Here is a 26,201-nt window from a genome sequence, read left to right on the forward strand (position 1 = left end):
ATGCTTTGAAAATAGACTTATAACCAATGCAAAAAAAAAAAAAAATTGGAGCCTTGCATGCACAAGGCCCTGGGTTCAATCCCCACCACAAAAAAAAAAAAAAAAAAAAAAATTGGAATGGTAACACCCTGTAATGTGGTGAATAAATACTTTCTCAGTCAGAGCAAGCCTTGTGGTGTTAATAATCTACCTGATATGAAGGGATTTGTTTGGACATGCTCCTAGGAGAGGCAGAAATTACCTCCCAGTAAAAATACACTTAGATCACTGTTTCAAACTTCACTGACCCCCCCCAAGAGTAACATTTTAAAATTTCAGTGTGAAATGTCAAAGTAAATTCTTCATCTTAAAATCTTCAGGTTGCTCCTCAAACCAAGACTGAATTCTGGGTTATTTGATACCTTACATGTTGATGTGGTGTTGAGTGTTAACATGGGAAGGATTTGTGGATCTCTGTGTTAGACTGAGAGAAGGAATTACATTTCCTTAAATAAATTCTTGGTGTGCTGGTTCAGTTGCTTGCTGTGGAAGTGATCAGCTCTCTACCTAGAATTGGCACATACACAGTGTGGCAAAGATCAGTCCCTGATCCTTAGCATTTAAAATGAATTTTTGTGGCATGTTCTCTTCACCTGTGGGCCATTGTCTTTTTAACAGTTGGCTGTCCAATATAATCAATGAAAGCCTTTTATTCTACCTTGAAATGCAACCAGATATCAATGCAGGCTCTTTGAAACGTGTCAGAGATGCAGCCAAGACCACGTGGTTTATTATGGTAAGCTAATCTAGATTTCAGTTTCTTCTTGAAAAAAAATTGGAAGGAAAAAAGAACAATCAGAAGTATGATGTTTATTTATATAAATATACAACGAGGCAAGTAGGTTCTTGGACTACCTACATTTGGCTTAGTGAACTTCTGAGAAAATTTCATTCATTGTAGTGATTATCATTAAAAAGATAGAGAGTCAGGGGTATACACTCAGTAGTACAGCACTTTTATCATCTTTTTTTGTTGTTGTTGTTAATCCTGAGGATCAATTACAGAGTGCATGCTAGGCAAGCACTGTACCACTGGTCCTTTCTGTTTTTCAAATTTTGAGACAGGGTCTTGCTAAGTTTTCCAGGCTGATTTCAAACTTGTGATCCTCCTGCCTCAGCCTCCCTAGTAGCTGGGATAATAGGCACATGTCACCAGGCCTGGCTCAGCATTATATAAAATTCTAAAGCATTATTGGAAACCCAAATGTCAAAGTAAATTATGGTCTTTCATATTTTGTTTTTTTCTTTTTCCTTTTTAATTAAAATTGGGGTGCCAGGGATTAAACTCAGGGCCTGGTATCTGCTCAGTATACACTCTACCACCAAGCTATATCCCAGCCCTTGGCTTTCATCTTGTTGAATGTGACCCAGAAGTTAAAAACGATGATTATGAAGTCTCTGTATTAACTGGAAAATGTAGCCTATAAAATTGAGATTAATTACTATTACATAAAAACATGTATAAAAATACTGGACACCCCCCCCCCCCCGTATTTTCATCACATTTCATGTGTATTAGGAGCTGTTGGCAGAGAGGTATGCTCTGAGCCATGCAAAATTGTTATTTATGTTGTTCTGAATTTGGAAAAGTGTCACTTGAGATGACTTTCATAAGCCCACACGAGCCCTCTTGATCTGTGTGTTTTGGCTGAGAGCTTCACATGGCTCCTCTGGCTAGCTCTATGGAGTAATGTTACCCCAAGAACCTTGACTGAATCAAATTCTGACCTGGCAGCACCAGGTGGAAAGCCACAGGGGAGCAGAGGTCCAAGATGGCTGGTTCTATCACCTTCCTTGCTTGCATTTCCTCTCCCCCACTTTCCTTCCCCTTCCTCTCCTCTCCTCTCCTCTCCTCCTGGTCCTCTTCATCCTCCCCTTCTCTTTCTCTGACCCCCACCCATCCTTTCTCTTCTCTCCCTTGCACTCTCCCCACTTCCTCTATTTTCAGGCAGCCCTTGGAGATACAGAACCTACTACGGCCAATCTTAGTCTTGCCCCAAACCAAACAACCCACTTGTTCCGAGTGAGGGCAGCCCAGTGGGCGCTTGAGTGGAGCTTGGCACTATGTGGCAACTGAAGGCTCTACTTCCTGTCCTGCTCCACTGACTGCTGCATCTTTTTGCCTTTTCTCCCAGGGGATACTGAATCCCGCCCAGGGCTTCCTCTTGTCTCTGGCCTTCTATGGCTGGACAGGATGCTGCATGGGTCTCCAGTCTCCCAAGATGGTGATCCAGTGGGAATCCATGACGACTTCAGCAGCCGAGGTGGTGGGCTCTTGCGTGCGTCCTGAAAACCTCACTTGCAGGAAGGTGGCTCCAGTTGGGGGACACACTTCTGATGAGGCCCTCAGCATGCTGTCAGAAGGTAACTTACGCTCCACAGGCCAGGGCAGGAGTGGTGTGGCACACCAGAACTCCATGGTCAATCCTTTATCAAACACTGAGGGGCAGAGGGCGTGTTACAATAGCCCATGATGACTCTTCCATTTCGTCAGCCCCCCATCCTTTTAATATTTGAATGATGCCCTTCCTTTAATTATTAAGCCCTGTAGCCTGTGTTTTTTATAACTGGTTCCCAATTGTGCTGAATGGCATTTTGAATAGTGATAAATTGTCACTTTAAACCCTTTGATACTTTTGCTGTGAGGTGATGCATGCTATGACATGAGCTCTTTAGATTACAGGTACACTTCTCTGTCCAGCTCACTGGGGGCATGTAGGGCAAAAAGCCAAAGAACCAGTACCAGCTTTTCCAATTTATCCTGTTCACATAGCACTGTGATTGTCAAACTGTGCTCTGTGGAACCCTGATGTGATGCTTCAGGCATCTAATAAATAATTCAAATTCCATTCCAAAACTCACAGTAGAATCTGTGATTAAATTGAATACTTCAAATGTGTTGACTACCAAATACTAGCCTGCCCACATATTAACTTGAGTTAACCTAATAACTGAACTGATTTGAATGTGGAGCTCAGAATAACTTTCTCCTGTCATCTTTAAGGGATCACCATACAGTGATGGCAGAGGAGAATTACTTAAAGGCTACTGCACGTCAGCTCTGTGGCCATTGAAGTTAGATGTGACACCATCAAGTCAAAGCAAAGAAAGTGTTAATTGTTCAAGTTGGTACATGATGGTAACTTTCAGCTCAGATTTCAGTTTGAAAGTTTTGAATTAACTGAGGTGTCCTTATAATTCTAATTGATTACAACGTTTATTTTTCATAAAATTCCAATTATGACTAAAGAAGTACATTTTTGCTAACATACACCTCTGTCTTAGGGTTTCCTTGTTAAGCTTTGTTTTAGTAGGGAAAAAAAAGATATTTGGGTTAAGGAAATAAGTTTGGAAATCACTACACTGAAAGCCATGGAGTTTTATTTATTTATTTATTTATTGAGAGAGAATTTTTAATATTTATTTTTTAGTTTTTCAGCGGACACAACATCTTTGTTTGTATGTGGTGCTGAGGATCGAACCCGGGCCGCACGCATGCCAGGCGAGCGCGCTACCGCTTGAGCCACATCCCCAGCCCAAGCCATGCAGTTTTAACTAATGATTTGTAATGTCCAAGTAAAATTAGGCTTTCTGAAAGTGTGAATCTAAAACTTTCTTCTACCCAATATGAATCAGTGTATGCACACAAACATACATGCACACACAGGAGACCAAAGAGAAACAATACGCTATCCAAGCTACTTTTTTATACCAAAGTATAATGTTGAATTTTGAAGTCAGAAAACTTTGAAGAAAGATATCTGGAAATGGCTACAAGAGCTCTGTTTTCTTTTCCATTCCTACTATTTAAATATTTTGAAGGAAGTTTCATTTTTAGGTGACAAGATGGGTTAAAGAAACACGGTGAAGAATTGATGGATTGATTCCATGAGACAGAATTGGTCATAATTGGGATCCTTGAAGGGAAACAGAAATACTTCAGGCTATAGTTATGACAGATGTACTTTGTGTTTATAGACTGTTCTTTGTTTGTGGAGCTGAGCATGGAATCCAGGGCCGCATGGATGCTAGGCTAGGCAAGCCTTTATCCTGGAGCCACTCCCCCAACCTCTGGATTTTCTATCTAGTAAACACAGTGCATTAAGGATGACAGACCCACCAGTTGGAATTGCTGTTAGCATGCTATTACTGATACCACCTGAGTTATGAGCCCAAAATTGCCATCTGGAACTACTTGGCTTTGTTGGTTTTCCCTTTCTGGTGGATTAAGGTGGCTGAGTCAATCTTTGACAGTCAAATAAAACACTAAAAAGAAATAACAATAAAAACTATATCCCAGTCTGCCCCAGGCACTCCAATCACCATGGGCAAACAGCATCAATCATATTCATTCTTTTGAGAAAGCTGTTGCCTAGGTCTGTGCTCACAAGGTAGAAATTTTTATATGGAGGTTTTACACAACGCAAACGAACAGCCAACAGAAAACTAAACAGGGCAGTAATTCCTGGATTGCCTTACCTTCTCCTTTTATTTAAAAAAAAATTATTTTTTTCCCTGGTGCTGGGGATGGAAGCCAGGGCCTCATGCATGCCTGCTAGGCAAGCACTTTGTAACTGAGCTGCACCCCCAGCCCTCTCCTCACTTTGACATTGTGTCATCTTTCACATTTCATTTCCGAAAAGGAGCTTTTCTTTGAAATTTGAACTCTATTTGTTTCATCAATTTATATCTTGAAAAACAAATAGAAGAAGGAGACATCTAAAAAAACAACAAACTTTGAGTTTGCGTAGTGCTCCCACAGGAGAAGTTGGACATTTCACAATGGTATCTTCCTTCCACATGGAAAGTTAGAGATCTCTTATCTTTTCATCTGTAAAGAAATGCTGATTTCCCCCTCTTCCTTTGCTTTTTAAGAGAACTGAGATTTGGGCTGGGGATGTAGCTCAGTTGGTAGAGTGCTTACCTTGCATGCACAAGGCCCTGGGTTCAGTCCCCAGCGCGCGCGCGCACACACACACACACACACACACACACACACAAAGAGAGAACTGAGAAGATGCTAGGGGTAGGCTGCAGCTCATTGGGCAAGAACTTCCCTAGCATGCCAGAGGACCTGGGTTCAAGTCCAGCATGATGCACACACAAAGTTGAGATATAACCCATATAACATAAAATTCATTCTTTTAAAGTGTACTCTTCAGTGGTTTCTGATATGTTTACAATGATGGGTAACCACTGCCACTATCTAAATCTGGATTATTTTTTATAACCTCAAAAAGAAACCCCAAGGCCCTTAACAGTTAATTCCCATTCCCCTTTCCCAGCCATGGCAACCAGTAATCTTCTGTCCCTATGCATTTGCCTCTTATGGACATTTCACATAGATCTGTCCTTTGTGTCTGATTTCTTCTAATTAGCAAAGTTTTCAAGGTTCATCCATGTGGCACACGTATATTAGTATGTTGTTCTTTCTTTGGCTGAATAATATTCCATCCATCATATGGATCTACCCCGTCTCTGTGTTTTAAACAACTTTGGCTGACTGCCAAGGATTCCATCAGGCTCTGAATTAGGTGCCACAGGTTATAGACTTTGCCCTTAATTATCTCACAGTGTACTGGGTAAATTAAACAAGCTTTTAAAAATAATAATTCTATTCTAGTAACAGAATAATCTATGTAAATACTTTTTTGAAAGAACTGGGTGGAAGAAGAAAGCAAGTAGGGAAAGCCTTTTGAAAAAGACAAAATACAATACTGACTGTATTTTTAATTTTGGAAAGAATTTCTCTTAAAATGGCAGCTATCAGGCTAGGGATGTGGCTCAGTAGTAGACTGCTTGCCTACCACATAAGAGGCCAGGGTTGCATCCCCAGTCCTGCCCACCAGCACCCCCCCAAAAAAGAGGCAGTTGTCATTTTAGACACCCCGGTGATGTATTGTTAGCTAATGCCTGTTAAGTCAGTTTTTGGAAACACAGAAGTTTGTAAAAATCAACAACATCTCCTGCAGAAGTATGCAGTGGAGGTGATACGAAGGTGCACTAAGGCTCTTAAGTGTACATTTAGTCACCCTTGAAATATTAAAATTAAAGTTGTCCCTAAGAAAATCGATTTGATATTTATTTTAAATAGATTTTTAGTTGTAGATGGACACAATATGTTTATTTATTTATTTTTATGTGGTGCTGAGGAGCAAACCCAGTGCTTCACAGATACAAAGTGAGCACTCTACCACTGAGCCACAACCCCAGCCCCCATTTGATATTGAAAAAACCCCAAATTGTCCCTAAGGCACAGTCCCCACCATTTTGTGTGGTAACCCTACAGAAAATTTGCATATGTTGCTCAAAAACAAACAAACAAAAACCTTCAAAAATAATTTTTTTCCCCCTTTCAGAAATTAAATCATTTTAAAGTTTTGCTGTTTAGGACACTTAAGCACATTGGAAATGATTTCTGTGTGACTTTGGGCAGTCATCAGCCCATTGGGGACAATTTTAAAGAGTTCTTCTAACTCTTCCCTGGTCAGTATGTCTCTGGTAGTCACTAGTCTCTCATCTGAGAATGTGCTTTACTTCTCTGTTGGTGGAGGAACTTCCAATGTCATTCAAATATATTTCCCAGGGACTATGCCGTCTCATGGGACTATTTGGCATTTGCATCCATCTCAGCTTGTAACAATTCTGTCTTTCCATAATACCTCATATCTCACACAATTCATTGTTGCCCCCACATCCACGTCTTTCCCACAGTCCTCTGCCCTGTCCCACAATTCCTTGCTTCTCCACAATCCCGTTATCTCCCACAATTCTTAGTTTCTTCCATAATTCTGTTATACCCAAAGTGCCCATCTTTCCCACAATCCTTTGTTCTGTTCCACAATTCTTTGCTTCTGTCACAATCCTCTGATCTCTCCTAATTTCTCCCACAGTCTCTGCTCTAGTCCACAATCATCTGTTGTTTCTTTTCTCCAAGAATCTGCTTCCTCTGTGTGAGAAAGAAATTGAGCAATCATTTGCCCTGGACCACAGTACCTTCTCCCAGAATCCTGTGTGTCCTCATTATCCCATGACCCCTCCCTTGTTTCTCCTGGAATTCTTTGTTCCCTTGATCTCCCACAATCCCTTGCTTCTCCCACTATTGTGTTCACGTCTTTGTCCCAGAATCCTCTGTTCTGGCCGGCAAGTTCTCCTCTTTCCCAGAATTATCTGTTCTCTTATTTCTCCCACAATGCCCTCACAATCCTGTTCTCACCTTCCTCTCAGAATCCTCTGCCCTGACCCACCAGTCCTCCTTTCTCCCAGAATTATCTGTTCTCTTATTTCTCCAAGAATCCTCTGTTCTCTTGACTCTCCCACAATTCCTTGCTTCTCCCACAAATCTGTTGTCACCTTCCTCCTAGAATCCTCTGCCCTGACTCATAAGTCCTTCTTTCTCCCAGAATCCTCTTGTAATAAACCACCAGTCCTCCTTTCTCCCAGAATCCTTTTTTCTCATTTCTCCCACAACACTTTGCTTCTCCCATAATCCTGTTCTCACCTTCCTCCCAGAATTCTCTGCTCTGACCTTCAAGTCCTTCTTCCTCCCAGAATCTTCTGTTTTCTATTTCTCCCACAACCTATTACTTCTGCCAGAATTCTGTCCCTTTTATTCTCCCGTATTTCTCTTCATACCTTCCTTCCAGAATCCTCTGTCCTGACCCTCAGTCCTCCTTGTTCCCACAACCTTTTGCTTCTCCCACAATCCTTTTTCACTTTCCATCCAGCATCTTCTGCTCTAACCCATAAGTGTCCTTTCTCCCAGAATTCTCTATTATTTCTCCCACAACTTCTTACTTTAACCAGAATCCTGTTCTCACCTTTCTCCCAGAATCCTATGTTATGATCCACAGGTAGTTCTTTCTCCCAGAATCCTATGTTCTCTTATTTGTCCCACAACCCTTTCCTTCTCCCAAAATCCACTGTTCCCTTAATTCTCCTGCAACTCTTTACTTTTCCCATAAGCCTGTTCTCACCTTCCTCCCAGAATCCTCTAACCTGAAAGTCCTTCTTTTTCCCAGAATCCTCTGTACACTTGATTGTCCTAGATCCTTTTGCTTCTTCCACAATCCTGTTCTCACCTTCCTCCCAGAATTCTCTGCCACAAACCACCAGTCCTCCTTTCTCCCACAATCCTGTTTTTATTTCTCCTACAATGCCTCTTTCCAGAATCCTCAGTTCTTTTATTTCTCCCATAATCCCTCACTTCTCTCACAATCCTACTTTCACCTTCCTCCCAGAATTCTCTATCATAAACCACCCGTCCTTGTTTCTCCCAGAATCCTTTTTTCTTGCTTTTCCCACAATCCCTTGCTTCTCTCACAATCCTGTAGTCACCTTTCTCCCAGAATTCTCTGCTCTGACCTGCAAGTCCTTCTTTCTCCCACAATCCCTGTTCTCTATTTCTCCACAACCCCTTGCTTTTCCCAGAATCCTGTTTCCCTCATTCTCCCACAAGCCTGTTCTCACATTCCTCTCAGGATCCTCTGAAATGAACCACCAACCCTTCTTTCTCCCAGCATCTTTTATTCTTATTTCTCTCACAACCCCTCTTCCCCAACAATGCTGTTCACTTTATTCTCCTACAGTCCCTCACTTCTCCCATCATCCTGTTCTCACCTTCCTCCCAGAATCCTCTGCCCTGACCTTCAAGACCTTCTTTCTCAAACAACCGTTTGCTTCTTCCACAATCCTTTTCTCACCTCCTCCCAGAATCCTCTGCTCTAACCCATAAGTTGTTCTTACTCCCAGAATTCTCTGTTCTATAATTTCTCTCACAACTCCTTACTTTGATCAGAACCATGTTCCCTTAAATCTCCCACAACCCTTTACTTCTCTCAATCCTATTCTTACCTTCCTCCCAGAATCCTCTAAGACCTGTGAGTCCTTCTTTTTCCCAGAATCCTCTGGTAGCTTGATTTTCCCACAATCCCTTGCTTCTCTCACAATCCTGTTCATACCTTCTTCCCAGAACCCTCTGTCCTGACCTACCAGTCCTTCCTTCTCCCAGAATCCTTGTAAAATGGATTCTCCCATAATCCCTTGCACCTCCCAGAATCCTCTGCTCTGACCCAGAAGTCCTTCTTTGTCCCAGAATCCTGTTCTCAACCTTCCTCCCAGAATCCTCTGCTCTGACCCGGAAGTCCTTCTTTATCCCAGAATCCTGTTCTCTTGAATCTCCCACAATCCCTTGTGTCTCCCAGAATTCTCTTCTCCCCTTCCTCCCAGAATCCTCTATGACCCAGAAGTCCTTCTTTCTCCCAGAATTCTGTTCTCTAGAATCTCCCACAATCCCTTGCATCTCCCAGAATCCTGTTCAAATCCTGTAATCGCCTTCCTCCCAGAATCCTCTGCTCAGAGCCGCAAGTCCTTCTTTCTCCCAGAATCCTCTGTTCTCTCAAATCTCCCACAATCCCTTGCGTCTCCCAGAATCCTGTTCAAGTCCTGTAATCGCCTTCCTCCCAGAATCCTCTGCTCAGAGCCTCAAGTCCTTCTTTCTCCCAGAATCCTCTGTTCTCTCGAATCTCCCACAATCCCTTGTGTCTCCCAGAATCCTGTTCAAGTCCTGTAATCGCCTTCCTCCCAGAATCCTCTGCTCAGAGCCGCAAGTCCTTCTTTCTCCCAGAATCCTCTGTTCTCTCGAATCTCCCACAATCCCTTGTGTCTCCCAGAATCCTCTGCTCTGACCCGGAAGTCCTTCTTTCTCCCAGAATCCTGTTCCCTCAAATCTCCCACAATCCCTTGCGTCTCCCCGAGTCTTTGTTTACACCTCCCAATTTTTTTTTTTTTTAAACTTTTTTAGTTGTAGATGGACGCAACACATTTGTTTTTGTTTGTATATGGTGCTGAGGCTCAAACCCAGTGCCTCACACATGCTAGGAGAATGCTCTACCACCACTGAGCTATAACCTCAGTGCCCCCTCCCAGAATTTTCTGCTCAGATCGGCAAGTCCTTCTTTCTCCCAGAATCTTCTGTACAAAACTGTCTCCCAGAACCCCTTGCATGTCCCAGAATCTTGTTCTCACCCTCCTCCCAGAATCCTCTGCTGTGACCAGCAGGTCCTCCTTTCTCCCAGAATTCTTTTTTTTTGGAATTAGGAAGTCTTTTATTTTTTGTAGTTGTACACAATCACTGTATTTTATTTTTATGTGGTGCTGAGGATGGAACCCAGGACCTTGCACGTGTAAGGCAAGTGCTCTACCACTGAGCCACATCCCCAGCCCCCTCTGTTCTCTTGAATCTCCCAGAATCCCTTATGTCTTCCAGAATCTAGTTCTCACCTTCCTCCCAGAATCCTCTGCTCTGACTGGCAAGTCATCCTTTCCCCCAGAATTCTGTTCTCTTGAATCTCCCATAATCCCTTGCGTCTCCCCAAATCCTCCGCCATAATGCACCAGTCCTTTCTCCCAGACTACTCTGGTTGCTTGATTCTCCCATAATCCCACACTTCTCCCAGAATTGTCTGCTCACTTACTTCTCCTACAACTCTTTGCTTCTCCTACAATCTTATTCTCACTTTTCTCCCTGAATCCTCTGACCTGACCTGCAAGTCCTTCTTTCTCCCAGAACCCTCTGTTTCTCCCACAAGCCCTTGCTTGTTCCAGAAGCCTGTTTCCTTCATTCTCCCACAATCCTGTTTGTGCTTCCTAACCCTAACCCTAACCCTTTCTAATACAAGGTGGGCAAAGCTTCCAACAGGAGATGTTGGAGAACTCAGAGGTTGCCTTCAAGGCCCTTTATTTCACTGCTTCTGAAAAAACATCATGTCAGCATGGACTTTTCCCTTTTTCCTCTGCTACCTGCAAAATTTGTTCTCTCAAGCCACTGTAAGGCAATCATCTCCCTCTTGTAGGCATCTTGTGAAGCACCTTGCAGTTTTCCAGCTGCCTGTCCTCCAAGTAGTGCCTCAGAGAGCTCAAGAACTGGACATTGTGCTACTTCCCAATGCAACCAGGGAAGCTTTCCTTGCATAGCAACCTGCTTTCCCTTCACTTCCCTCTGAAAGTAACATGTGGTGGTCCTTGGCTTGTGATCGCTAGGAGAGCATCCAAGAGAACCCACCCCAGAGCCTTGGGCTCTCTTGGGTAGGTCAGGTGTAGTCCGACACCTTGAAGCCTCTGGGCCCAGGTCTTGTATGCTTTTCCAAGGCTCATCCAGTGTCCAGAGCTTCAATGCTTCTAAGGAATTCAAGATATGAAGGCATAGGAAATATCCAGTATACATCCAAATCTAAGTCTATGTGGGGCTGGGAGGTTCCCAAGAAACTTTCTGGACTTGTAAAGCTCATTAAAGGGGCCATTTGCAGGGTGTTGGTCCTTTGGCATCTTGAGGCCATTATCACTTGTATTTCCTACAGGGACTTGAGATGTTCACAGACTTTGCACCAATACATAATTCATCAACACCCTCCAACATCCTTGTTTAACTAACTTCTCAGGGTATTCTCTGAGAAGATCTTTTAAAACTAGAAGAGAATACCCATGGAAATCCAGATCTGCTTCAAAACCCACAGCTGCAAGCACCCACGTAACTCAGACAGGGCTGGGCTTGAGTGGCTCTCTGCCAGCAATATTTGCTTCAAGAAAGTTGTCATGAATAGATAGTCTTCCTCCATGAAGCCCCAGGGGAGGAATGAAAGACGAGGAAGACCTCAAAGCCATATAACCCACAGCATGTCCCGGGTGTGAGGTCACCAGGGCTTATCCTTAGCTAGACCTTGATCACAAGTCACCATGTGACACGCAGCTGAGTCTTCCTGAAAAGGACCACAGCAATCCCACACAGCTTCTCAGAAGCCTGGGCTGTCCTCATAAAAAAGTGGGCAACCCTGGTAAGAATCAACTCTTTGTCAAGTGCCACCAGTCCCTCCACCGGGAATACTCTTCTGGTACCACGTGTGTCTTTCAGAAGTCTCCCAGCTGGTTCTTGGTAACTCAGTCCCACAGAAGGTCTACTCTCATCTCTGTGGGCAAACCAAACTCTCCTTAGGATTTGCCTGTAGATGTAGCCCTGCAATGTCACGACTTTCACCCACCATTTCAATTCCTTTGCCTTTGAGATCATGCTGGGTCCGACTTTCTCTCACCTACATTCTGCTAAACTCATCTCCATCAAACCCTGGAAGATAGATCTGAGTGCTGTTTCCTTCACAGTCCACAGTCGGTTTACATGTGTTTATATTGGAGGAATGCTGAAAATCACACTTGCCTTTTTATTTTTTAATATTTTTTAGTTGTCAATATACCTTTATTTATACGTGGTGCTGAGAATCAAACCCAGTGCCTCACACCTGCTAGGCAAGCACTCTTCCACTGAGCCACAACCCCTAGCCCACACTTGCCTTCCTTTAAAACTGCTTGATCCTGTTTTTCTTCGGAGTAGTCTGAACTAATCCTCCCACACATGAATGCTGTATCCAAGTGATGCTGAGGCACTTACCCGACTGTATTTATCCATTCAACATGTTTATTGAGCACCTTCTGTGTGCCAGGTGTTAAGACATTAGGGACATTGTGATAACTCAAATTTCCTGTCCAGAGACACTCCATTCTAGGGGTAAAGACAGAGTGAGAAAAACGCAAATAAATCTGTAATATTAATTCTACGAAGGGAGACCTAGCAGGAAGAGGGGTGCGAGAGTGGTCTCAGATAGGCTGACCCTGAAGTGTGTTTGGGGAAAAGGTAACATTTGAGCTGAGATTTGAATTTAGTGTAAACTAGAGATTTGCAGGTAGAGAGATAGATAGAGAGATAGAGAGGGAGAGGGAGATATGCAAAGACACTGGGGCAGGATCAAGCTGGGATGGGGGGAGGAGGGAGAGAGGATGAATGAATGAATGTAGTGTGCCTGCATTCATTTGTGGGTGAGGAGAGAGACCCGAGAGGAGGCTGCAGAGATCAGCAAGGCCCATTGATGGGGGCCTGAAGGCTTTCATTAAGGGCACTCACTTGCCACATAGAGTTGAGGAGGTCACACATTGCATCTTCCACATCAGTATGGAAGCAGACACTCCTGGGGTAGGTATGGGATGAAAGAATAATTGTGCCATTTGTGGCAAAGGGTCGCCCCACCACAAATGTGGAAGGTGTGCTAGTGGAATGATGAAACAGACCTTTACATTGTTGGGGAGGGGAGGGGCAAAGATTCCATGTGGATTCAGTGAGCAGCTCTCCTCCCTCAGCACCTCCCTCCACCAATGGGAAACTTCCTTTCTTTTGATGGTGGGAACAGAAACAGCCATCAGGACCCAGTATGCAACAGTCCATGCCTGGTCAAACTTTGTTTGCTTAGGGCCTTGCTTTGGCCGAGACTGGCTTTGAACTTGCGATCCTCCTGCCTCAGCCTCCCAAGCTGCTGGGATTACAGGCGTGCACAACTACACCTGCGTACCAGAATTTTCTTAAGGTTGACTGTAGGCAGTTTCCTGTAGCACTCAGGTAGCAGTTAATTATCAACTGCACTAGATGATTCTGCAGGATTTGATTCATCATTGGGAATGATTTGATAAAATGAAGATGAACTGTACCGTAGTTTTTTGGTTTTTTTTTTCTCCTCCAGACCAAACACTAAGACATTTCATTTATGCACACTTGGTGTGTTGCCGAGTCCTCAGGGCATTTTCTGCAGCTGGAGGAAAAACCTTCAAGAATGCAGGTGCCATCAGAGTCTTCTCTTTTCCTCTCCAGGTTCTGATGCCAGCACCGTTGAAATCCATACTGCAAGTGGGTCCCGCAAGGAAAATGACGTTGACATGGCTCACCCAACTCAAGGACACCTGTGAAGGGATGTGACTTGGGTCTGGACTCTGTGGTCCTGAGGCGGTACTCATCCCTGGTCCTCTAGAAGTGCGTCCTTGCTGCCCTCTCATTGCATGGCCAAAGCACGGCATCTCTGAAGTCCCACTCTTATTACTGAGTTAGAGCTTCCTCCCGAGTATCCTCTTCATGCCAGGAGACGCCATTCCACATGGACGGGCTTGGGAACGGAAGGATTCCTTCTAGACCACTCTGCCTAGTTGGCATTAGCAGTTCTGAGGCTGGCTGTAATGTGAAGTGCAAGATCTGTGTCTTTGGGGAAGTAGTTACATAAAATAAAGTAATTGTGACTGAGCCCCCAGTCCGACTCGGATGGTATCCAAACAATATACCCAACAGATGCTCTTCCTGCCAGTATGAGGGATGCCAAAGAGCAGTAGAGGACCATAGAGCTGCACGGCATAGCTTTGATCCCCAAATTCCCATGTCATATTGAAAACTGAGATTAAGGAATCCATGGAACCTGACCTGTACTTACAGCACTGCCTACATCTCCACCTTTCCATCCGTTAAAATTTCATCCATCGATTACTTATCTAGAAAAGACACTATTTTTCAAAGGTGCTGTAGACATGTGTCCCACGGGACCTCCCTTTGAATCTAGATTAGGACTCCCTTTCATTCTAGAAAAGCTGTCCAGATTTTGGAGTCACAAAGCTGCAGGTGGATTCGGAGTTCACTGCGACCTCAGGGATCTCAGGGCGATTTTTGCTGCATCTCCTAAGGGGAGAGGGACCATGCACACCTTGACCAAAAGTCCGGAGGGGTAGAGGTGTGAAGGAGGTTTGAGTTTCCTGGGGGGCAACTGTGTGGTTGTGTCAGTCGACTGTGTTTACCTCCATGGCATTGGCCCCACAGACTGATTTTGGCTGCTTCTCTCTGTGCAGCCCCCGATCTGATGCTCCAGTCCTTAGAGCTGCCAAGTACCCTTCTCATTGGCACGTTAGGTTCTGCGGCTGGCAAGTAAGAACCCCGAGTGGCCGGCTTCCCGGTCACAAGTCCTCCTCCTAGCTAGCTGCTTGACGCACCAGCTGACACTCCCAGCATGGCGGCTCTGACTGGGATGAGCTCCGATGAGGATAAGTGGAGAGTTCCTCCCATCCTGGCTGCTGACCAGATGGAAGAAAGAACACTAGAGATAGGACTTCAGGAAACGCAGAGATAACAGTGGGCACATCAACAACAGAGACAGCCTGGGTTTTGAGCCCTTTTCCTATGGGGCTGGAGGCATGTCCATTTGCTGTTTTGTTATTATTTAAGATGCCAGGTGCTACAGTAGGGAGGCTAGGGGAAAGCGATCCAGTTTGCTGGTGAGGATAGGAGAGCAGGGATACTTCCAGGAGGGAAGTTCTTGAGGTGGGAGGGAATTGGGATCTGGAACCAAGGGGCTGGGTGGTCTGTGAGGAGACCATGACAGAGGCAGAGCTGGGAGGGGGAAGATGAGATGGTGCCCCTCAGATAGCTCCCACTGGACTTTAAGCGGGCCAGTTTATTAGCCCATTTATTCACTACCGTGAAAAAAAAAATTGTAGTTAGGTTGGGTGCAGTGCTGCCCAGCTGTCATTCCTGAGGTAGGAGAGTCACAAATTCCAGGCCAGCCTGGTCAACCTTGCAAGACCCTGTCTCAAAATAAAGGGTAAAAGGGCTTGAGGAGCAGTCCCTGGGCTCAATCCCCAGTTAAAAATCAAACAAACAAAACCATTAGTAGTTGGCTCCTATCCCCCAATTTCGCAGAACGCATCAATATCAACGTCTACAGTTGTGTAGCTACTACAGAATCTAGAGACCCTGCCATTTTCCTGGGCAGTCTCTAAGGGTTTGAGGATAACTCTCTTCCTGACCAACCACCCATTCTCCAGAGAACCAACTTCAAAATTTGAGCACACGAGTTCTTCCATTTCCACCCTCCCTACAGTCTAGTCTGCTCTGGGCCCTGTCCTGTTGACAGTATTCTCCAGGCCGGCCGGCGGGCTCTGGGCTGGCTTACCCAAACTGTCCATGAGATGCTTCACAGACAGAGCACCCAGACCAAGGGAAAACAAAATTAGTTCATTCAAATCTGGATTCTTACATAGAAGGGCCTAAGACTAGCTCCACTCCTTCTTCCCCCTTCTCCCACACTCCACCAAGTGACACCCAGCTAGAAATCAAGATGCGGCACGCAAACGTGCCCGGAGCGCTTTCTGTGATCACGAAGGCTGTCCGTAAATATCTTTTAACAATGGCACTGACCCGGGGGGGTCTAGCCCACATACACAGGGGATTTTAGCCCAGATCACAGGGATCCATGTGGTCTTGCTGCCAACCAGCATCCCACTTCAGTCAGTGCCCGGTCAGCTTCTCTGCGCAAGCCCAGCTCGTCTGGCCTGTGTTTCTTGGGTCCACGGCAGCTCAGGGCCAGTCCTCAGACCCAGGTCTGGCCTGTTCCAGAACACTGCTACATCCTGGCCTTCAGACACCCCCACCCCAGTTAAGGGGCAATCCCGGGAAGAGGCAGTTATTTCCATAAAAGACAGAATTCTGTATCCATTGATCAGTGTCAATGTGGGAGTTACCCAGACAGACGGAGAAACCACAGGCACCCAGATCTCTAATATCAAAATAGAGCAATTTATTCAAGACACTGAATATGATCTGTCGATTCTCTCTTGAAACAAATGAGCTATGACACACAAGGTGATTTTTTTTTTTTTTCTTTCCCAAGAGCGTGAGGAGTGAGTGGCGGGGAGTAGAGAAAATGGGGGACAGATATTGTTTAACAGAATCTGGAAAATGCTGACGGAGAACCACGTCTGGCTGTACGTCTGACACAGACAATAACAACTGCAGAAGCCAGAATCTAAAACTTCAGTGAGTGGTGGAAGAAACATTTCTGCATTTGACGAGAAACACAATGATGAAAGAGAGAGCAGGAACAAGAGGTTAAAAAAGGGAGAAAAATAACAAGGAAAAAAAGCAGATCTTTACGTTGGACAAAGTGCACTTCACTTGGCTCCATCATCTATTTTTAGAAAGAACAAAAAGTCAAGTCCTACGGTGTGGAGTGGAGTCAGAGCGTCAAACCCTGCAACGTCCATCTGGCCCTTCCAGGCCCCCGTGGGGCCGCTCTCGCCTCCCAGGTAGATGCTGGACATGGCCCTTGGTCAATTTGAACCCCACCAAAGATTCCAAAGAGGATTACCGCATCATGTCTGCTTTCAAGGTTAGATTTGGTCACTAAGACTTAAGCATTCCTCACAATTATTAAGAGCTGTAAACAACGTAGAACAGTAATTGCATGATACACGGGCCACCCCTTGACTACAAGGGTGAATCTAATGGCGCTCTGGCAGGAGGGCGAACAATGGTCTGCGGACGGGGAGTTTCCACAAATTGCTGTCGACCATGGTGTTCTGTGGGTGGGGGATGGACTTCAGGGGCACAAGATGCATGCCCCCGTCTGGTCCCCTGGTGGCCCATGCTCACTCGAGTCCAGTGGCTAGTTGTGAAGCCGGAAGGTGGGCAGGCTGCTTCGTCCTAATCGGGCTCCCTCTTGTGCAGGAACTTGTCACGAGCCTGCAGCCCTCAGCTCCCACCAAACAATTCTGATGAGGCTCAGATTCATCGAGGGGCTAATGAGACCCTGGCTACCGACATCCATGTGCAGATTGTCTAGTGAGTCCCTGACATAGCCCATGGCAGTAGAGGGCTTGTCTAAGGAGCCATATCCCAGCAATGGGCTAACTTTGGACAGCTGGTATTCTGTAGAGAGAAACATTTTTACTTGGGGAACAGTAAAGATGGTGTTTATCTGGATCCCCAAAATCTGCACCCCAAACCTAATGCATCTTCAGGGCAGGAGATTATCAACTTATTGGGGGACACCTGCTCTGTTCGATGGTGACCCATGCAACTTTGGCTTTCTTTGCCGAGTATTTAGGTGCCACAGCTGGAACACGACACTCAATAGCACGAGCACCTCTTGGTCTTTCTGGGCTTGCAAAATTCACCTACCAAAGTGGAGGCGGTCTAGAGGAGGATTAATGCACTCTGGTATCTGCAGACGGCCTCCGAGCATGCTCAATCGTGCAGGAAGCCCCTGCTCTTCGTGATGGGTGACTTTGGGCTCCATGGAGAGATGCATCCGCCCGAGTTACACCCTGCTTCAGCTACAGGAACACACAGCTGAGTGAAATCAGCCCCCTAGGCTTCTCCATAGCCTCACCAACATTTCCTGCCCTTCCCTACGCCCACAGGAAAATCAGAGGGGAGAGGCCCTGTCTTTCCATCTGTTCCCCACTTGCTAATTTAAAATCGGTGTTAAGTTGTGACGAGGGCACTACAGTCACCTGATCCCACGACAGCAAACCTTGCTAGGAACACAAAAACTTGTTTAATTTTTTTTTTTAAAAAATAGTAAAGACCCATTTTAAAACAAAAGCAACGAAAACTCCCCACCCTTTTTCTAGTCTCTTGTGAAAGAGAGGATAAAGCCCGTAGAAGTGGTTAGTAACATTCTACCTAGGTAATGATTCGCCTTCGGGAATGACAGTCTTTCTTCCGTGATATTTTGCGTCTTCTCTAGACCGAGGTGCGCTCTGGGGAGCCTTCAGGTCTACTTGGCAAGTACTTTCCCAGTGTGTGCTCTTGGCGAGGTGAACACTGGAGCTGTGTTTCTGGGGAAAAGGCGTAGGTGACAGCAGAGGCCGGCTGCCGGTTTGGAAGCCTCCCTCACTTCTTTCGCACCAGCTGATAATGCGCAGGACCGTCCTTCTTGCACCCAAGGTCTTCCTAAATGCCTTCCACGCAGCTGACGGAAAAGGGGCGAGACACCTTGGGCTGCCAGTGACGTCTGACTTTTTTTTTTTCCTTTTTAAATATGAATCACAAAGCTCTCTCTGTCTGATGGCCATTTTAGGATTTTAAAATCGTTTAAACATAAAAATATTTTTTTTTTTTCCAAAAATACTCCAGGCTCTTTCTCTTATAAGTCATTTTTTTTTTTTCTCCTGTAAAAAGTCCCCCTCCCTGCCTTCTTACATAAAGCACTTATTTATGCGCCAAAAGTGCCCTTGAGACCCAAGACGTGGAGCAGCTATGGGTGACAGAGGGGGGCGGGGCAGTGGACGGGTGGGGAGAGAGCTGTCCCTCAGGGCTTTCCTCATCATGTCACCCTGTCCCTGGCCGCGTGTGTCTGTGTGTGTCTGTGTGTGTGTGTGGGGGGGGGCATGAAAAGGGAGGGAGACGGGACCAAAGCGAATGGCGCAGGGGCAAGGACATGACCAAGGGGGAAAGAAGCAACGAACCCCAGACAGGTTCCACCTCACGTGGAAGGCCCCGGACCACGGAATTCCCGTGGACAGAAAAGCCACCCAACAAACCAGGTTCTAGAAAACGGGGCTGGGAGGGCAAAGTCGCGCGCCCCATCAGTCCAAACGGTGTCCGAGCAGCCTTTGTGGGAGCGACGTGGTGTCCAAATCGACTCGGGGACCCTAAGGAGCCGGTCCCCACCTTTGGGTTGATCACAGCATATTTTTTTTTTTTTTTTTTTTGGCACAGCTTCTTTCACTACCCCCTTCCCATTAAGCCCCAAGAGCCCACTCGGGATGGAAACCGACCTCCTCCTTCCCTGGCTCAGACGGCCCGGGCGGGACCCTCCCCCAGGGCTCTCGGTCTGCTTTTGTTTATTCAACTTCAGGATGAAGATGACGAGAAAGAGAGAGAGACTCCCGCGGCCAGGGACAAGTTGGTTTCACTCTAAGTGCACAAGTCAAGCTCGAACACGGTTGGAGCCGGTGGACGGGGACAGAGCGGCGACCCCGCGCACCCACGGCTGCTCCCTCAGGATCTTTTTCTTCTCTCCTAACGTTCATTGTGTTTACTTCCGCAGATCTAACACACACACCTGGAAGGAAAGATGAAGCACCTGTTACCTTCAGACACGGCACGAATACGCCCATCAGAAGTCTAGATTCTACCCCCTCGCTTCCCCCAGTTCCTTTAGTAGCTCGATTCTCCCGCCGTCTTTTGTATCTCCCACTCGCCTGCGTTCTCATTTCTCCCATAATCCCTCGCATTTCCACAATCGTGTTCTCACCTTCCTTCCAGAATCCCCTGCACTAACCTCCAAGCCCTTCTTTATCCCAGAATCCCTTGCTTCTCGCACAATGCTGTTCTCACCTCCCTCCCAGAATCCTTTGCTCTGGCCCACAAGTCCTTTTCCCCAGAATCCTCTGTTCTCTTGAATCTCCCAAAATCCTTTGCTCCTCCCAGAACTCTGTTCTTGCCTTCCTCCCAGAATCCTTTGCTCTGACCTGTGAGTCCTTTTCTCCCAGAATCCGGTTCTCTCAAATGCCCCATAATCCCTTGCTTTCCCTATAATTATCTTCTCACCTTCTTCCCAGGAACCCCTATTCTGACCAGCTAGTTCTCCTTACTCCCAGAATCCTGTTCTCCTTCCTCCCACAACCCCTTGCTTCTCCCAGAACCCTAAGGCACTTAATTATACCACAATCCTGTTCATATTTTCCTCCCAGAATCAGCAGTGACACAAAGCTCTTCTTTCTCCCAGAATCCTCTGGTAGCTTAATTATCCCATAATCCCATGCCTCTCCCAGTATGCTCTGTTCCTTAATTCCAACAATCCCTTGCTTTTCCTAAATCCTCTTACCTTCCTCCCAGAACTCTTTGCTCTAACCAAATAGACCTTCCTCCCAGAATCCTGTTCTTGCTCCTCCCACCATCCTTTAGCTTTTTCCTATAATCCCTTTACCTTCCTCCCAGAATCCTCTCCCTGCCCCACCAGTCCTTTATCCCACAATCTTCTGGTAGCTGATTGTCCCATAATCCCATGCTTCTCCCACAATCCTGTCCTTAACTCTTCCACAATTCCTTGCTTTTTCTACAATCTTCTCACCACCTTCCCAGAATCCTCTGCCCTGACCCACTAGTCTTTTCTTTCACAATCCTCCTCTTCCATAATTCTTTTTCAACCACGATCCTCTTTATTACTCCCAGAATCCTGTCATGACCCACAAAACCTTTCTCCTGGAATTCTCTGGTCACTTGATTCTTCTGCAATCTCGTGCCTCTCCCAGAAACCAGTTCACTTATTTCTCTCACAATCTTCTACTTCTCCCACAAGCCTGTTCAGACCATCCTCCCAGAATCCTCTGACCCGACCCCCAAGTCCTCCTTCCTCCCAGCATCCTGTCCCTTAATTCTCCCACAATTTCTTGCTTTTCCTATAATTCTGTTCTCACCTTCCTCCCAGAATTCCCTGCTCTGACCGGCTAATCCTCCTTACTCCCAGAATCCTGGTTCTCCTTCCTCCCACAACTCCTTGCTTCTCCCAGAACCCTCTGGCCCTCAATTATCCCTCAATCTTCTTCACACCTTCCTCCCAGAATCAGCTGTGACACACAAGCCCTTCTTTCTCCCAGAATCCTCTGGTAGCTTGATTCTCCCACAATTTCTTGCTTTTCCTACAATCCTGTTGTCTCTTTCTGCCCAGAATCCTCTGCCCCAAACCCGCAAGTCCTCCTTTCACCCAGAATCCTGTGTCCCAGGACCTGCAAGTCCTCCTTCCTCCCAGAATCCTCTGCCCTGGGACATGCAAGTCCTCCTTCCTCCCAGAATCCTGTCCCTTAATTCTCCCACAATTCCTTGCTTTTCCTATAATTTTATTCTTACCTTCCTCCCAGAATCCTCTGGCCCGACCCCCAAGTCCTCCTTCCTCCCAGAATCCTCTTCCCCCACCCCCAAGTCCTTCCTCCCAGAATCCTCTGCCCCAACCCCCAAATCCTCCTTCCTCCCAGAATCAGCCGTGACACACAAGCCCTTCATTCTCCCAGAATCCTGTGGTAGCTTGATAATCCCATAATTCCATGCTTCTCCCAGAATCCTCTGGTAGCTTGATTCTCCCACAATTCCTTGCTTTTCCTACAATCCTCTCTCTCCTTTCCGCCCAGAATTCTCTGCCCCCGGACCTACAAGTCTTCCTTTTGTCCAGAATCCTCTACCCCAGACCTGCAAGTCCTCCTTCCTCCCAGAATCCTCTGCCCTGACCCCCAAATCCTTCTTTCTCCCGAAGCCTGTCCCTTAGTTCTCCCACAATTCCTTGCTTTTCGTATAATTCTGTTCTCACCTTCCTTCCAGAATCCCCTCCTCTGATTGGCTAATCCTCCTTCCTCCTACAACCCCCTGGCCTTCAATTATCCCACTCTCCTGTTCACATCTTCCTCCCAGAATCAGCCATGACACACAAGCCCTTCTTTCTCCCAGAATCCTCTGGTAGCTTGATTCTCCCACAATCCCTTGCTTCTCCCTGAATCTCTGGTAGCTTGATTCTCCCACAATTGCTTGCTTTTCCTACAATCTTGTTTTCACCTTTCGCCCAGAATCCTCTGCCCCGGGACCCGCAAGTCCTCCTTTCGCCCAGAATCCTGTCCCTTAATTCTCCCACAATTCCTTGCTTTTCCTATAATCCTGCTCTCACCTTCCTCCCAGAATCCGTTGCTCTGATCCATTAGTCCTTTCTCCCACAATTCTTCTCCCATGATCCTTTGTTTCACCAATTCCCTTCTTCCCTCCCTCCCAGAATCCTCTGTCAAGACCTATCTCCCAGACTTCTTTGGTCACTTGATTCTCCCACAATTCCTTACCTCTCCCAGAATTATGTTCATTTATTTCTCACAATCCTTCTCCCACAACCCATTTCTCCCCTTCCTTCCAGAATCCTGTATGTTGACCCCAAATCCTTCTTTCACCTAGAATCCTGTTCTCTATTCCTCCTGGAACCCCTTGGTTCTCAGAGTCCTCTGGCTCTTAATTTCCCCTCAATCCTGTGCTCCCACTTGCAGGTCCTCCTTTCTCCCATTATCTCCTGTTCTCATTTCTCCCACTGACCCCTGGCTTCTCCCAGAATCCTGTTCCCTTGATTCTCACAATCCAGTTCTCATTTCTCCCGTAATCCCCTGTATCTTCCACAATCCTGTTCGCACCTTTCTCCCAGAACCCTCTGCTTACACCTGCAATTCTTTTCTCTCCCCCAGAACACAAGTCTGTGTGTGGCTCGCAGAGCGCCTGCCGTGTGCTGGAGTTCCAGGACGGGGAGCCTGGAAGTTCCCTGGGTGTCCCCCACCCCCTCTAGTCCCCAGCAACCTGAGGTGCCACTCACAGAGCCATCGGACGCACTGGCGCCCACTTTGTCTCCTCGAGCGTTCCAGCACACCTCGAAGATGCCACCTGTGCCCCGGTAGCTGTGGACGAGACTTCCACTCTGCAAAGGAAAGCAACCGTCACTTGCCAGGCGAGGAGGCCCGCCAACTGGCAGGAGGACAGTGGTCACTCCTCCTCACCTGTCCCCACTGCCCATCACAAAAATGCCCTACTGTGGAGAGCTAAAAAGGACTTCCACTCGACACTGGTGGCTGTGGACATGTAACCCTCAGACCACCAACTCTGAAGGATGGGACTGCTCCCTGACCCCCAGAGCACTGGCCATGGCTGTCCTCAGCGAGAGACTGGGGTGCGGGGAGCCTAGGTCAGCTGGGGCTGTGGGCCGCACGCATGTGCCTCAGGGACTGGCTCTTAGGGAAAAAAAAAAAGTTGGAAACTTCTTACTAAAGACCGATGTGATATTTTATACCTTTATTTATTTTTATGTGGTGCTGAGGATCGAACCCAGCGCCTTGCACATGCTAGGAGAGTGCGCTACTGCTGAGCCCCAGCCCCTAGATTTCTCTTTTTAATGGCACTTGGGATGGAATCCAGGGCCTCCTCCCACGTGCCTGGCTAGACCTCTAACGCTGAGCTGTGACCTTGGCCCTTTCCTTGCTGACCCCCTTCCTGGGGGTCACACCAACCTCGTGGTCCGAGTTCTCCCTGGAGTCTCTTAACATGTCATGAAGTTATTCCCTGGACAAGTAGTTTGAAAGAACAGACGCATGCCCCTTTGGTCCCGGGGTGCCAGCTAAGACCACGGGCTATTAGCTTCTGGTGGGAACCAGACAGTGTTAACTTGACAAGCGCCAGAGAGGTGTGAAGCAGGTGCTGGGGAGACTCCAATAAACCCTCAACACTGGACTGGTTACAGTGGGAGATATCCCAAGACTGGGCCAATGGGCTGTCATCAAGCAGAGTCTTTAAAGGGTGGTATCACCCCAGGGGCCCCCCGTATTTTGTTTTTATTTCTTGCCCACATCGGTCTGGTCCTAGACACATTTACTTATGCACACGTATACACGTGCATAGATGGCATCATCAACCTTATTATTTGCAGTGCTAGGGACTGAACCCCCAGGGTCTCTTGCATACCAGGTAAGCGCTCCACCACTGAGCCATACCCCAGCCCCTCCATCTCTATTAAATGGCAGCAAAATGTAATGGCCGGGTCCCAGTTGGCTGGTGCCCTTGGACTGCTGAGATGAAGGGACGCCTCCCACCACCCTCCACCAGGGGGCAGCCTTTCCAGCTTTCCCCAGAGCACTAAGGACGGCAGCTCCTTGCAGGTGGTCTTCCAAGATGACAAGCTCAGAGCTTGGCTCCGAGTCAAACGGCCTAGAACTCTGGGGACACCTCCTGGAGGAAGGGACCTGCTCTAGGCTTCGGGGAGGGGAAGACCCCACGCCCTCGGGAGCACAAGGCAGGCAGCACACTTGGCCTGGGGAGTCCAGCCTTGCTCTCTGCTTTAGGCAGTCCTAACGGAGTCACTGCTGCAAGCTCGGGTCACCGAAAACGTGGGCCTTGAGGCGCTGATTTGGGGAAGGTTGGGGCCGCAGGGCTGCGAGGTTACCTGAGTATTCCAGATATGGACACACTTGTCAAAGGAGCCACTGGCCAAGTATTTGCCATCAGGACTGAAGGCTACACTGTAGACAGGTTCCTGATGTTTGGTTAGTGTGTGGATACAAACGCCCCGCTCCACATCCCACAGTCGGACCGTAGAATCGAACGAAGCACTGGGAAGAGAGCGCACAAAGCACAAGCAGGTCAGCAGGGCGGCTTTGCACAGATCTCGACGACGCCTCACGGACTCTCAGAAGCCTTTACCTCCAGCCTCTGCCGTGAGTGAACAACCAACCAGAGCGCACTCTCTCTTCTGGACTGTAAAAACTCAAGACACTAGAGGGAGCTTTTCTTTGGCGCTGTTATAAGGGAAACAAATGGATACTCATTGACTTCCTGTTTCTCTTTTGCATTGCTCAGAGTCAAATCCAGCTCCTGGCCGAGTTGCCCAGGTTGGCCTCAAACTTGCAATCCTCCTGCCTCAGCCTCCCAAATTGCTGGGATTACACGCATATGTCACAACAGTGTTCTTCTAAGCATTAGGGCTGCGGGTGTAGTTCAGTGGCAGAGCACTTGGTGGGTGTGCAAAGGCCCTGGGTTCCATCCTCAGGACTACAAGCAAACAAACCAAGAGGGGACTGCCACATCCCTTGGGGTACAGTGTGCATCAGGATGCAGCAATTCTGTGGCCTGTAGCCCTGCCTTTTGGGAAGGCCACCTTTGTTCCTGATGACCACGCTTTCCCAGTTCTGGTATCTTAGAAAATTCACTGTCAAATGTTGGGGCAGGCAGATCTGGCTGGAGCTGGGGAACCTCTGATCTCCACCCCAAATTCCTGCTGCTAGGAGCTCTGAGTGGGGTGCAGCAAACCCAGGTCTAAGCTGAAGGCTTTCAGTTTTGTTATAGCAAAGAATTTTTGCTAAAGCCAAATTCCTGAGGCCTGACACAGACGAGATTCCTTCTACTAGACTCACAGCTAAAGCAATGGGGCCTCCTATGATTGAGCTAGCCCTTCACATCTGCAAGGGGGTGCAACGGCAGATTCCATCAACCACAGATCAACAACAACTAGGAAAAAGACTGCCGATACTGAATATGCCACGGTCCCTCAACAATGCCGCCTAACAGTGGCTCACGCATTTAGACAGCATCAGGTATCAAGTGAGCTATTCAGGATGTGAAGTTCTAGACAACGTGCACAGGTTATATGCCAACACATGAGGGATTGAGCACCACACCTGTGATTTCAGTATCCACAGCTCATCCAGGAACCAACCCCTATGGATATCCAGAGACAACAGTATTATCTCGCTGGCATCTTCAAAATGCAGTAGTGTTCTGTCTAGTTGGATGGGCTTCAAAACACTGGGGACACACCAGCAAAATCCTCTTTTTTGCTCAAGAGTAAATTAAGCTGGGCGCAGTGGTGCATGTCTGTAATCCCAGCCACTTAGGAGGCCAAGGCAGGAGGATCACAAGTTCAAAGCCAGCCTCAGCAAAAGCAAGGTGCTAAGCAACTCAGCGAGACCCTGTCTCTATACAAAATAGGGCTGGGGATGGGGCTCAGTGGTTGAGTGTA

The 26,201-nt window shown here is 47.0% G+C and overlaps 2 protein-coding genes across 4 annotated transcripts in view; one reads left to right on the forward strand and one right to left on the reverse strand.

The window, feature by feature from the left end:
* LOC114106839 (G-protein coupled receptor 143) overlaps positions 1-13,821 on the forward strand; it is a 34,825-nt gene extending 21,004 nt beyond the window's left edge. The window contains exons 7-9 of the mRNA XM_027954006.2: positions 658-775; positions 2,175-2,403; positions 13,727-13,821. Of these exons, the coding sequence (XP_027809807.2) occupies positions 658-775; positions 2,175-2,403; positions 13,727-13,821 (442 nt within the window). The remainder of the gene's footprint in view (positions 1-657; positions 776-2,174; positions 2,404-13,726) is intronic.
* Positions 13,822-16,444: 2,623 nt separating this feature from the next.
* Positions 16,445-26,201, reverse strand: part of LOC114106844 (F-box-like/WD repeat-containing protein TBL1X) — a 178,242-nt gene continuing 168,485 nt past the window's right edge. For all 3 annotated transcript variants that reach the window (XM_027954010.2, XM_027954009.2, XM_071607016.1), the window contains exons 15-17: positions 24,630-24,795; positions 23,013-23,114; positions 16,445-19,739 (exon numbers count right to left, since the gene is read on the reverse strand). In XM_027954010.2, the coding sequence (XP_027809811.2) occupies positions 19,713-19,739; positions 23,013-23,114; positions 24,630-24,795 (295 nt within the window). In that variant the 3' untranslated portion in view covers positions 16,445-19,712. The remainder of the gene's footprint in view (positions 19,740-23,012; positions 23,115-24,629; positions 24,796-26,201) is intronic.

Source organism: Marmota flaviventris, chromosome Y, assembly GCF_047511675.1.
Source record: "Marmota flaviventris isolate mMarFla1 chromosome Y, mMarFla1.hap1, whole genome shotgun sequence".
In the NCBI taxonomy this organism is placed as follows: Eukaryota; Metazoa; Chordata; class Mammalia; order Rodentia; family Sciuridae; genus Marmota; species Marmota flaviventris.